This window comes from Miscanthus floridulus, chromosome 3 (assembly GCF_019320115.1).
Source record: "Miscanthus floridulus cultivar M001 chromosome 3, ASM1932011v1, whole genome shotgun sequence".
Classification (NCBI taxonomy): domain Eukaryota; kingdom Viridiplantae; phylum Streptophyta; class Magnoliopsida; order Poales; family Poaceae; genus Miscanthus; species Miscanthus floridulus.
In genome coordinates, this window is record NC_089582.1 from 24,180,637 (window position 1) to 24,193,330 (window position 12,694).

A 12,694-nucleotide genomic window follows, 5' to 3' on the forward strand; every position below is an offset into this window, starting at 1 on the left:
ACATCTATCGCATGCGGAAAATGGCTTCTCGAGTTCTCGAATCTCTACGGTTGCGTTCACCTGCTAAGTTTGTTCTAAGTCAAGTCATTCCAATTTTATTTTATTTAATAAATTTTATTTTAAGAGATCATATCAGAATTTATAAGTTTAATTCAAATACATGCACCCCATAAAAACACATTTCGTAGAGAATTTAATAATTGAATTGTTTTTTAATAATTATTAGTTTATTTTTCATAAATTTATTTATGATTAAGACAGAACTAAAGTGAATGGAAATTGGAATGGAAGACAAGTCCACAGACGGTTTGCCGCACGGCTCTCTAACTAGCCTAGCGTGGCTGACCCGTGGGTCCAGCACTCCAGTCCTGTCCACGTGGGCCCAGCAGTCCAGTCCTATATAGTAAGCGAAACAAATGCTAGTGCATCCAGCAGCCTTCACACTTTACACTCTTGTCTCCACTGTTCACTGTTCAGGAGCCAACTGGCTATGTCGTCGCCCACGCCGGCGCCAGGCACGGCAGCGGCGCCACACGTCGTCGAGGACTGCCTTGGCTTCGTGCAGCTGCTCAGCGACGGCACGGTGAGGCGCTCCACGGACTACTCCATGCTCCGTCCCACTGGCCGCGTGCCGTCGGACTCGGACCTGCCCGTGCAGTGGAAGGACGTGGTGTACGACGACACGCACGGCCTCCGCCTCCGCATGTACCGGCCCACCAACGCCGGGGCCGGGAAGAAGAAGAAGCTGCCGGTGCTCGTGTACTTCCACGGCGGCGGCTTCTGCCTCCTCAGCTTCGAGATGACCAGCTTCCACGTGGGCGCGCTCCGGCTCGCGACCGAGCTCCCGGCGCTCGTGCTCTCCGCGGACTACCGCCTCGCGCCGGAGCACCGCCTCCCCGCGGCGCTGGACGACGCCGAGTCCGTCTTCTCCTGGCTCCGCGCCCAGGCCACGTCGTCCGACGCGGACCCGTGGCTCGCCGAGTCGGCCGACTTCGCCCGGGTGTTCGTCACCGGCGACTCGGCCGGCGGCAACATCTCGCACCACGTCGCCGTGCGCCACGGCGCCGGCTCTGGAGGAGGGCTCGCCCTTGCCCCGCTCCGCCTCGCCGGGTGCGTGATGCTCTGGCCCTATTTCGGCGGCGAGGAGCCGACGCCGTCCGAGGCGGCGTGCCCGGCCGACCAGGTCATGGGCCCGGCGCTGTTCGACCAGATGTGGCGCCTGGCGCTGCCGGTGGGCGCGACCAAGGACCACCCGTTCGCGAACCCGTTCGCGCCGGGGAGCGTCCCTCTGAGCGACCTCGGCGCGGCGTTCCCGCCGGTGCTCGTCGTGGACCCCGACCAGGACCCGCTGCACGACCGCGTGGTGGACTACGTCGCCAGGCTGAAGGCGGCCGGGAAGGCCGTCGAGCTCGTCGTGTTCGCGGGGCAGGGACATGGGTTCTTCGCCATGGAGCCCTGCGGCGAGGCCTCCGACGAGCTGATCCGGGTCATTAGGCGATTCGTGCACGGCGCTTAATTAATTTGTCTGGCTTTAGACTGTCAGAGTCGTGTTGACGGAAATAATTAGAGACGTGTCATGTGAGACAGTACGATTTCTCAGAAGAAATAAATCGAACGCAAACAATAAATCTCAGTTCGTTGCATAGTTGTTGGTTTAGATGACATGATGATGGAGGTTGCTGTTGCAATGGCTGCGAATGCTGATTTTTTCAGTTCGGGTTCGGAAAATGACTGAACGATGAGGTGAAAGTGGCTAGAGTCTTGGTACTTGTTTCTTTCCGGACTGAGCGGATTTTAGGCCTATTTGTAGGGTCCGCCACCCAACCAAATTTGTAAACTTTAGTACTCTTTCGGTGTCTGAATAATCAATTTCTAGTGTTGTTCTAAGTCCAAATTTTGTAACTTTGACCAGTTTATAGGCTAAAATCTTCTTGTAGATCGAAGAAATTATTAGTTCTAATCACTAGATACACTACTATAAAGTATATTTTTATATATACTCATTTGATGGACTCATTTCCTCTAATCCTTGGTCAATATTTTGACTCACAAGTACTCTATAAGTATACTATCTTTTATGTGGTACAAAGTCTTACATAGGTAAGTATTTTTTTAATACAATCTAATATAATATAATATAATCACATAAGTTACGCATTGAATGTCTTGTATATAAAGAATTTTTTTCGAAACGATTATCCTAATGAAACATATTGCAACTTGAAAATTCAAAAGGAGGGACTAGTAATTTCTTCTATCATGAATATGAAAAAGGAATTTGAAAAAGATGACGCAATCGTTGCTTAAAATGTGCAGTATTTCCAAGGGCGGCTCTACTAGAATTACAGTGCTATTGATGAGGTTATACAGATGATGGCTACAAAAAGGGTGTCAATCAAAAATCTTGTGATCCTGGTCCAGTTCATTGTCATTGTTGTTTTCATATGCATCCTGAAGTAGCATATAATTTGGTAGGTGCTAGAACTATTTGTGTGTCAATTAGAAATATTGTTGTTGTCATTAACCAGGTGTTGGGTTGTTTCAGTTGTTGACTTTATTATGTCTAAGATTATGTGCTTATGACACTCATCAAAATTTATGATGCTATCAATGTCCCAAACTTAACCGATTTTTAGAACTGGGAGGCGAGGGTAACCTCACCACAACCAAGAAAACGATCATTAGCAGTTAGCACCTCCACCGAAATGGACAACCCAACAAACCCACATGCACCTTTGGATGCAACACAGGATGGCCTGCAGCGAACCAAACACGGATTGAGCCCAGTCAAGTGCACCTTGGGCCAGCCCACCAAACAACTGAGCCTGCATCGCATCCAGGGTAAGTTGGGCCTGTATCTAGCAGCTAGCCAGACCGAGACTGGCGCAGGCTACCAAATAGTGGAATGGAAGGCATCGACCTCAACTCCGATGCCCAAAACTAAGCAGCCAAGCACGCACCGACGCACAGGGAAACGTCCAGCAACAATGATGAGCGCCAAAGCCAGGGGAGGAATTTAAATTTACCCGTTGGACTTACGAATTTACGATAATCCATCACGTACAATAGATTATTATAATGTATAATCTAGATTATTATAATCTTATGCATAATATATATTCTAATAATCCAGACGGTGATACAAAAGGGCCTAAATATTCATAGTTCATTTGCATCTCATGTCAATTACTCAACCACCTGTTCTCCATTAATTGGCGGTGGTCCCCGGTGGATCCGCCTTGCTAGCTAAGGGCCTGTTTAGATTAAAAAAAAATTTGCGTAGTATCGGTCACATCGAATCTTGCGGCATATGCATGGAGTACTAAATGTAGATGAAAAAAAACTAATTGCACAGTTGGGTGAGAAATTGCGAGACGAAACTTTTGAACCTAATTAGTCCACAATTAGATACTAATTACCAAATACAAACGAAAATGCTACAGTAGCCAAAATCCAAAAATTTTTGATCTAAACGGGGCCTAACTACTGCCACAAAAGTGCTGATGAATCCAAATGTTGTCTTATTATTTGCCATATGCTACTCTGCCAGACATATACATACTGTCAGAACTAGCGGTAGTTATTTACTGCAGTCCAGCAAAGCTGTTCGGCTGGCATGAAGTTCGCACTACAGCTGAAAACACGGTAGCAGCCATTTTGTGAAAGAAAAATACGGCTACGGCCTTGTTTAGATCACCTTCAAATTTCAAGTTTTTTCACTCTCTCTCCATCACATCAATTTTTAGCCGCTTGCATGGAGTATTAAATATAGATAAAAAAATAACTAATTGCACAGTTTAGTTCGAAATCACGAGATGAATCTTTTGAGCTTAGTTGGTCCACGATTAGACAATATTTACCAAATAAGACGAAAGTGCTACTATTCATCGGGTTAAAATTATTCACAATCGGCCTACGACTGGAAAAAAAAAAACTGGCTGGCCAGCTGAATGTGGGCAGCCGAACAAGCTGTCGCCAGCTGAAACGCAATATATACCGCACGCCAAACACCAGCCACGCCGTGCTGCCATAGCACGCCGCATTTCCTCCACATTGCCATGTCGTCCGCCACCTCGCCCGCGTCCGGTGTCTCCGGCAAAGTTCCTCCTCCGCACGTCGTGGAGGACTGCCTCGGGCTCGTCCAGCTCCTGAGCGACGGCACCGTCAAGCGCGCCCCGGCCACGCTCGTTCTCCCTGACGACGCGCCGCCGCCCGATGACGACGAGGCACCAGTCCGGTGGAAGGACGTCGTGTACGACGAGGCCCGCAACCTGAGCCTCCGCATGTACGTGCCGTCCGCCGCCGGAGCGGCGGTGGACGGCGGCGTCGAGACGAAGCTCAAGCTCCCGGTGCTGGTCTACTTCCACGGCGGCGGCTTCGTCGTCGGCAGCTTCGCCTCGCCGGAGTTCCACGCCGCCTGCCTCCGCCTCGCCGAGGAGCTCCCCGCCGTCGTGCTCTCCGCCGACTACCGCCTGGCCCCGGAGCACCGCCTCCCCGCGGCGGTCGAGGACGCCGACGCACTCCTCTCCTGGCTCGCCGACCAGCAGGAGGCCGCGGCGGGCGCGGGCGCGGGAGCGGACCCGTGGCTCGCCGACGCGGCGGACCTGGGCCGCGTGTTCGTGTCGGGCGACTCGGCGGGCGCCAACATCGCGCACCACGCCGTCGCCGCGTCGGGATGGCGCCTGCCCCTGGCCGGGTGCGTGCTGCTGTGGCCCTACTTCGGCGGCGAGCGGAGGACGGCGTCGGAGGCGGGCTGCCCGGGCGACGTGTTCCTGACGCTGCCGCTGTACGACCAGATGTGGCGCCTGGCGCTGCCATCGGGGGCGACGAGGGACCACCCGGCCGCGAACCCGTTCGGGCCGGAGGCGGCGGGCGGTCCGGGCGGGCCCGGCGCCGGCGCCGAGCTCCCGTCGCTGCTCGTGGCGGCGGGGGACCGCGACATGCTGATCGACCGCATCAGGGAGTACGTGGCGCGGGTGCGGGCGGCCGCGGGGAACAACAGGCGCGTCGACCTCGTCGAGTTCCCGGGGGAGGGCCACGGGTTCGCCATCTTCGAGCCGGACGGCGAGGCGGCGGGCGAGTTGGTCCGCGTCGTGCGGCGGTTCGTGCATGGCGGGGACGACGCCGCCGCCCCGGCGCCGCGCAGCGGATGAGCCAGAGCGCCTCTGGGGCTCGGTGATGGGGCCGGCGACGGCGAGTGAGTCGTTGGGACTTGGGGGCCGGGCTTGTCGGGACGCCTCTCGTCATCTCGTGACGCAGCCACCAACCGCTTTCGCCGCGTCACATGTTTTATTTGTCTTGTGCAATGTGCATGCTGGAGCTTTGACCATGTTGAACTGGTAATAATTACTGTAATAAATCTGGCTGTGATCTGGCTAAAACAGGCCTGAGGCCCTGTTTAGTTTTCACCCTAAAAGTTTTGCTTCTATCACATCGAATGTTGAGTATTAAATATAAACTAAAAAAAACTAATTGCACAGATTGCGACTAATCTGCGAGATGAATTTTTTAAGCCTAATTAATCTATATTTTGACAATGTAGTGCTACAATAAATATTTACTAATCATAGATGAATTAGGCTTAAAAACTAATTGCACGATACCGTCGCTCTCTCACTTTCATCTCTCTCTTTCCTCTTTGACGGACAGAAAGCAGAGGCGATGGTATCCAGGCTCCAGCTGAGCCACATGTTATACATACAAATACTATGCAAATGTTTATCGTACACACAGACAACACGGCCAAGACAAGTCGGAGTGGACTGCACAGATGATCGAGGGACGGCGTATGCATGACCGCCATTCAGGATGACAAAAAAGTTAAGTTCATTTATCTAAATATGCTTTGAGTTGCGAAAGATGACAAAAGAAATTTTGACGGTGCAATTGATATTTTGGTGGCATTTGTGGAAACGAAGGACTTAAAGAATCTTCGGACAAGTTGGAAGGCAACTCGTTCAATTAGTAGCTTACATCGTTCAGAGGCATTAGACAGTTTTTTTTAGAGAAAAGGGAGGCTCCCCTGCTTTTGTATTCCAAAAGCAAAAAACATTCACCGTTCAAAGCATTTCAGTTGGCTCGCAGGCCAAGAGCGCAAGACTTAAGTCTGGGTTTAAGCTACTACCCGTCAGATTAGCAAAGCTGCAACTGGCACTCTCAGAGATATTACATCCATCAGGGACATCAGAGAAACTAGCTATCGCAAAACTATCAAACATAGTCGGAATTGCACTTGTTGAGGCCGAAGGCTGAGCAACCAATGGCACCGACTCTGATGACAAACTTGTCGTGCCCTCCTTTGTCGGGGTTTTGAAACCCTCGGCTAGTAAACTTATACGATGCGCGTTTAAGCTCGAATGGTTAGCTAAGGTGGGCACAAAGAGATTTATGCTGGTTCGGGCGGAACGTCCCTAGTCCAATCGCGGCGCACTTGTGCTACCCGTTGTTCTGATTGATTGTAGTAGGGGTTACAACAATGGCGAGAGAGGGAAAAGAGCTCCCAAGTCTCTGTGCTTGATGTGGACGAATGTGTGTGTGTGTGGGTTTGCTCCGTGAACTGTAGATAGTCCAGAGAGCTTGTTCTGAAGGGTCCCATGGCGTCCCCTTTTATAGCGTAAAGGGGGAGCCTTGGAGTACACGACAAGCCAAGGGAGAAGGAAGCCGGGAGAAGGGTTCCTCGGGCTCAGTCGTCGAGAATTGGGTGGCCCCCCATGCCGCGGCGTCGTCGTCAGGATGGCTACAGTAGCTCGCCGTCTGACCGCTGGCGATGTTCAATCCCGTCGCGCGACGCGGCGCGGCATAGGGTTTAGGCCGTGGCTTCTCCGATTGGCGTCGTACGAAGCCCTTTGGTACGTCACTGTACCACCCTATACAGTAGCCGTTGCGTGCTCTTTAAGTGCAGTGTAGCATAGCCTCGGGCGTGCCAATCTCAGTACGACGCCTACAGGTCGGTTCTTCCACGTGTGGGTTGGCAGTAGACCTTTCGGGCCCCCTCTCTCGGTTGTCGGGCGAGGCGAGGGTCCTCTCGTGAGGGGACGAACGAGGGTAGGTGTCGGGCGCTTAAGGATCCAGACTCCTCGGTGTCGTGCGGGGGAGTTCCCTTCCCTCCCCATTTCGGGGGAGCATGGGGCGTATAGTGACCCCTTCGAGCCAGGCTATCTTGACATCCTGGGGGTCGGGCGAGGCGGACGCCTCCACAGGGGTCGGCAGGGTGTGCTTTTACTCACATGTTGCTCATCAATTGGGCTGAGGCCTAAACCAAAGCCTTGATATTCAATTATGGCCCATTCTTCATATGGGCCCCGGTTTTTGTCTTCGATGTCCCTCAGCGAACGATTCTATCATTCCATCGGGCTTTTTTAATGTGGGGGAGCTATTTATTGGCTCCCGACATCCGTCTTCCACTGAATGCGAGGAGATCTTGCTCTTGCTTCCGGTTGATCTGCAAAGTCCTCCACTTGATGTCCAATCTCCAGCTTGAACAAAGGACTCCATCTCCTTACCATCTTGACAATCCTCCATAAAACCTTTTCCAAGCCTGTCCATGATACTCCCTGAAAACAAATCTCATTTCTCAATTTCCATAAAGACCACAAGACTGATGAGGAGATAATATTAGTAACTTTATGACGCTTATTGGCCACCTAGAATCGAGCAATCGATTCAAAATCAGTTCCCAAGTTTTGATTTAACACCTCTGAGACAATGGGCCAAATATTTTTGGCAACACAACAATCAAAGAATAAATGAGTTATAGATTCAGGCTCACGGCAAAACAGACATGTAGGATCATTCACATTTCTGCGTTTAGCCACGTTATCTTCCATACTGAACTTACGAATTTTGGCATTAGACAATTTCTTCTGGCATCAGGCTGGGGACCTAATAAAGTTTATGGATGGGCTCCCAGTCTAAGTAGCTCTAAGCATTTTTTTTTCCTCTTTGAGGCCGGGAGTTTTACAGCTCGGCTATCTCGGGCTGCTCGGTGCCGTATTAAGGTTTAAAGAAAATTAGTTCCTTGGCGTGTTTGTATTGTTGGCCCCTTTGAACATTCCTATTTATCCTTCAAACAAAATTCGTTCGCTTTCTTGGACAGAAATGCCCTTACCTTACCCGTTCGTCTCTCTCCCTGCTCGCATCGAAACTCGGAGCGCAGCCGCTCGCTCGCAATACAGGCGCGCACACGCGTCCGGCAGCCTGGACGTAGGCCAGTCGCGCGGGCCTGAGCGCCGCCTCGGGGCTCACCGGCGTCGCGAGCCAGGGCCCAGCAGAGCGCCGAGCAGGGTCTGGCCGCGGGCTGCGCTGGTCTGGGCGCCCGCCTCGTAGGTTGCAGCCAGGCGCGCAGGCATGGGCGCCTCCTCGAGTGTGGCCGGCGCCGCGAGCCAGGAGTCCAGCGCCGATGGTGTGCGGACTGCGGAGGGTGGAGGCGGCTTGCTTGCGGCTGCATCACGAAGGGCGGCAAGAGCGGAACGGTTGAGCGTTCGACGGCGCAAACAGCTCGTGCGCGCCTGCGACGAGAATGGCGAGGGCCGCCTCGCGTGCAGCGCCGTCACGGCCTAGATAGAGAAGCTAGCACAAATTCCTTCTCCCTCCATGTAGTATGCTTCGAACCGTCGGTTGCCTTCGATGGCAGGGCTAAAAGGAAAATTTAGCTTAGAAGTTAACACCGTCAGAGTCTCAATCTAATGGAAGGGCCGAGAAACGAATTTTGTTTTGGAACCAAAAAGGAAAGTTCACAACAAAAAGGACCAAGATAGAAAACACAACTTTTTTTAAGACCAAAAAAGTAAGCCTGCTAATGAATGGGTTTTATGGGTCGGGTTTTGATTTGGAGTTTGTTTGGACGGGTGCAAATGGGCATTGAGAGCTAATGGGGCGGGGCGGGTTGGGTGTACAACAAGAGCAGGTTGGAACGGGTTGGGGCAGGTTGGCCAAGCCCTAATGCATTCGTGCTGAGGGAACTAATTTTCTCTAAGGTTTATTCGACAAAAATCATCCTCCAACAATCTTTCTACCCAACACCCTATATATATTTCGTAGCATCCTTGCTCTCATTTAAGGTGACAGTATGCACCCTACTTTTTAGCGAACGAACAATATTTTTCTCTCACAACAAATTAACATAAGCAGCAGCATAAGTTAAATTTCAGTGAAAACAAACAAGGTGTATATGTTATCTCAGCTGAGAAAATTGTTGGGGAGAGAACTACTTGTAGTGATATTTTTTGTTAGGATGCACCCTATAATTTATGAGGATATATGTGAATTAAGTTTACGAAGACTCTTGAAAACACTCAACAGGGATAGTATATTGTTGGGAGAGAATTATGTGCTAGCCCTTGTTGACATCCTGCATGAGGAGGCTTATGTTTTGAGTGCGCATGGATGGTCTCTGTGCCGGCTCATCTTTATGAATCGGTACGGATAGTGATTATTTGTGTCAACTTTAGGCCCGGCCCACTGATGGCCCATCGTCAAGTACACAGTACGGTACATGCAAGGCCGTATACATGGAAGGTTACTTTATTTTTGTTTTTTCTATAAGTTTATATGAGCTAAGTAAGCTGAGTTTGTTATTAAGATGCAAAAACAGGGACCCTCGGTGTATTTGTTCCCTCGTGCTAATGGTACCCTCTCCGTGCTGATCCGCGACTGTTAAAGCAACTTTAAAAACACACACCAACGAACAGTACTGGCCACTGCGGGTGCTCGTGCCTCGTGGGGTGGATCGGATCTCCTGATCGTCTTGCTCCCAAGTCGCAAGTCCCATGGCCGATATAAAAACAAATCTCACTCTCGGTCTCCGATGGCACGTTTGTGCGAGCCATGATGTCAACAAGGAATTAACAAACCAGAGTGATCAAGATGAAGAAACTTGCTCAGACGTGCTGACGGACCCCGCCGCCGTCGCGCAGCGCGGATGGGACGTGACCAAGAAGGTGTACCTGTACCGGCAGAACGTCCGGCTGGACCTGGCCCGATTCAGGGAGGAGCTCGTCAGTCGTCAGGGCTCACCAGTACCTGGCCGCCGGCAGGCGGCGGCGGCCAAGAGCAACCGTGTGATGTGATCAGACAGTTTGACCGGTTTGATTAACCAACAAACAGATCAGCAATGAACATCACCTGCCTGCTATAGTTTTTTTTTTCTTTCTTCCCTTTGGGTATACTGACTTGACCTGACAATTCTTTGCATTAGTTTACTTTAATTGGTGTCGTCCTGTACCTGTGATCGATGGTAAATTTACAGTCTGAGCTTGCTGTGCATACATACTCAGTAAAAAGATTCAATTACAGTGGATACACAGTGCAGGCGCAAACAAAAAGATTGGATTTTTTTTTTTTTACTATGTGCATTGGGAGCAGTGGTTGGTGTGCTCTGAACTCTGAATGTATCAGAGACAGAAAACAAGTTGGTGCTTGCAGGTGCTCTGAAGTCTGAACTCTGAACTGCTTCAGGCCAGTCACAAGAGGCGGGATCGATACATCCTTCTGAAATGCATGGGCGGATCATTGGCCGGTCACTGCAAACATTTGCTGGCTTGCGTACGAGCTCGGCAGGTTCAGGGAGTGTGATGGCTTCCGTGTCCGCTCTCCCATTCCCGGAGGAAGCCAGGCTGTATGAGGGAAGTCCCAATGGTAGACACTACGCACGGTTTCCGTAGTGGCCACATCAGCAAAATTTCATCTATGAAACTATCCTCCACAATGCAGGTTTCTTCGCGTAATAAATGTGTGTTTTTCTCTCTCTTTCTCCACCGATTACCATGGATGCTCTCGCCTCTGGTATTCTCTGCCGTGGGGCGAGCTCGGTTGGCGAGAGCAGTTGCCAGCACGCGAGCGCGCAGCGGCGCGGGCGAAGGTGCACAGCTGCCAGCGGGTGAGGGCAGGCGGTTGCGCGGTGGCCCAGGCGAGTGCGGGCAGCTGCCGGCGGCTCGTGGTGCTTCTTCATGTCGATCGAGGTGTCCGCTCTATACGTGTCCCATGGCTGCACGTACGTACATGATGCATATGAACGAACAGCGAACAATCAAACGGCGACCATCACAAATTGGAACCCGGCGGTTGCAATGTGTAGAGCAGATCAAGTGCTCAGCCTGAAGCAGAACCACCTCCACTCCGTGCCGTCCTCCTTCATGATCTTCCGCGGCTGGATGCCCTAGTAGATGACGACGGCCTTCTTGTCCTGCCCCTTCCGGTGCCGCGGCCTCATGATTTTGGCGCTGTTCTGGCGCGGTGGCTGCTTGCTAGCGCGTGCAGCGGCGGTGCGGGCGAGCATGGTGGCGCCCGGCGAGCGAGCGGGCCAGCGTGGTGGCGGCCGGCGATGAGCGCGCGGCCAGCGCAGCGGCGGCGCGGGCGAGCGCGGTGGTGGCTGGCAAGCGCGCGGTCAGCAGGGTAAGCACTAGGGCCGTTGGCGAGCGAGCGTGCCGCGGCGGCCGGCAAGCCATCACAGGCGCCGCAACTTGATAGAAACGACTTGTTTCTTTCCAACAGTGAAATCGCAGTTTCTTCGTGCATCGATTCAAGAGATGACTTCGTTTCCTCTTGAAGAAACGGTTTCTTCTATTTTTCATCTCTTTCTTCGTTAATTAGGCTGCCATGTCAGTATTTTGCTGGGTTGGCATCTCATTTAATAGAGATAGAAACCACCATTAATTCTCCATTGGGAGTGCCCTTAAGCGTCAATAAAGCCTGCTAATCAGTGGCCCGTAAAGCTTCACCAATCGGACCTGGACAGCCCTAACGGATCACGCACACAGTACCACGGCGATGCATCAACCATAGCTTCTCGAGCTCAAGCAACAGCTTGTTGATAACAATCAACATCCCTGCAGAGGAAACGAAAAAAAAGGAAGAAGCTTGCTGATGAATTTCGCATGAATCAGTCAGGAGGTTCCTTCGTTGGCATGGAAAGGACCCGTGGTTCCAAACGGGGGAAATTTTCACTCGCAAGCCACTGAGAAGACCATGGCTGGAAATTAAAGCGACGCGACGCAGCGCACCGAGGAAAGAATTGAAGAAGAAGAGGTCGATGGGGGATGGCTCGTCGCAGCACGTAGTAGCAGTAGCCACGAAGGAACGCACCCATGGAGGTGAAGGATTGGCAGGCAGTGTGGAAAAGTTCAGTGGGATCTCACCATCCATCCGATATCCCCATGGGAAGAACAAGGCTCGAGCCGCCAGTGGGCGGCCTGTCAGCCTCGTCCCTCGAGGTCGTGGGGGAGGAACCGAGGGAGGAGTAGGGAGACGCTTACGCGTCCGCCTCTCTTGGGTCGTCTGCTTGCGGTGGAGGAAAAGGGATGGCTTCGGGCGCACGCGCACTTGCACTGTGGGCTGTGGTGGGTTAGGAACGTTCAGTTGTGGGCTGTGTGCAGTGTGCCAAAAGTTGGCGGGTTATCACTTTCTGGTTAGTCTCGGAGGAATGGAATTGGAGAGCATCCTGGTCTTTTTGAATGTGGGAGGGAAGCCCTCCTGACCCGCGAATTCGCGAAAATTCTCCAGCCACACTGTTACCATATTGTTAACATTGTCTACTCAGCTATTGTTAGCGAAAAGGATCTTGCAATCAGAAAGCTCTCGCTTCGACTGGAAAACCAAAGGGGAAAAAACACTTCAATTAGAAAGCTCTCAGCTTCTACTAGGAAAACAAAAGAAGGAAAAAAAAAACACCGGTTCTTTGTTTTTTTGGGAGAAAGGG

The 12,694-nt window shown here is 51.7% G+C and overlaps 2 protein-coding genes across 2 annotated transcripts; both read left to right on the plus strand.

Annotated features, from left to right (window-relative positions):
• Positions 1–419: 419 nt before the first annotated feature.
• LOC136545240 (carboxylesterase 15-like) lies at positions 420–1,896 on the plus strand. The gene has a single exon (XM_066537287.1). It carries the CDS (start codon positions 491–493, stop codon positions 1,514–1,516), a length of 1,026 nt encoding a protein of 341 aa, XP_066393384.1. The 5' UTR covers positions 420–490; the 3' UTR covers positions 1,517–1,896.
• Positions 1,897–3,957: 2,061 nt separating this feature from the next.
• On the plus strand, positions 3,958–5,403 carry LOC136545239 (carboxylesterase 15-like). The gene has a single exon (XM_066537286.1). The coding sequence runs from the start codon at positions 4,059–4,061 to the stop codon at positions 5,151–5,153; it is 1,095 nt and encodes a 364-aa protein (XP_066393383.1). The 5' UTR covers positions 3,958–4,058; the 3' UTR covers positions 5,154–5,403.
• The last annotated feature ends 7,291 nt before the right edge of the window (positions 5,404–12,694 follow it).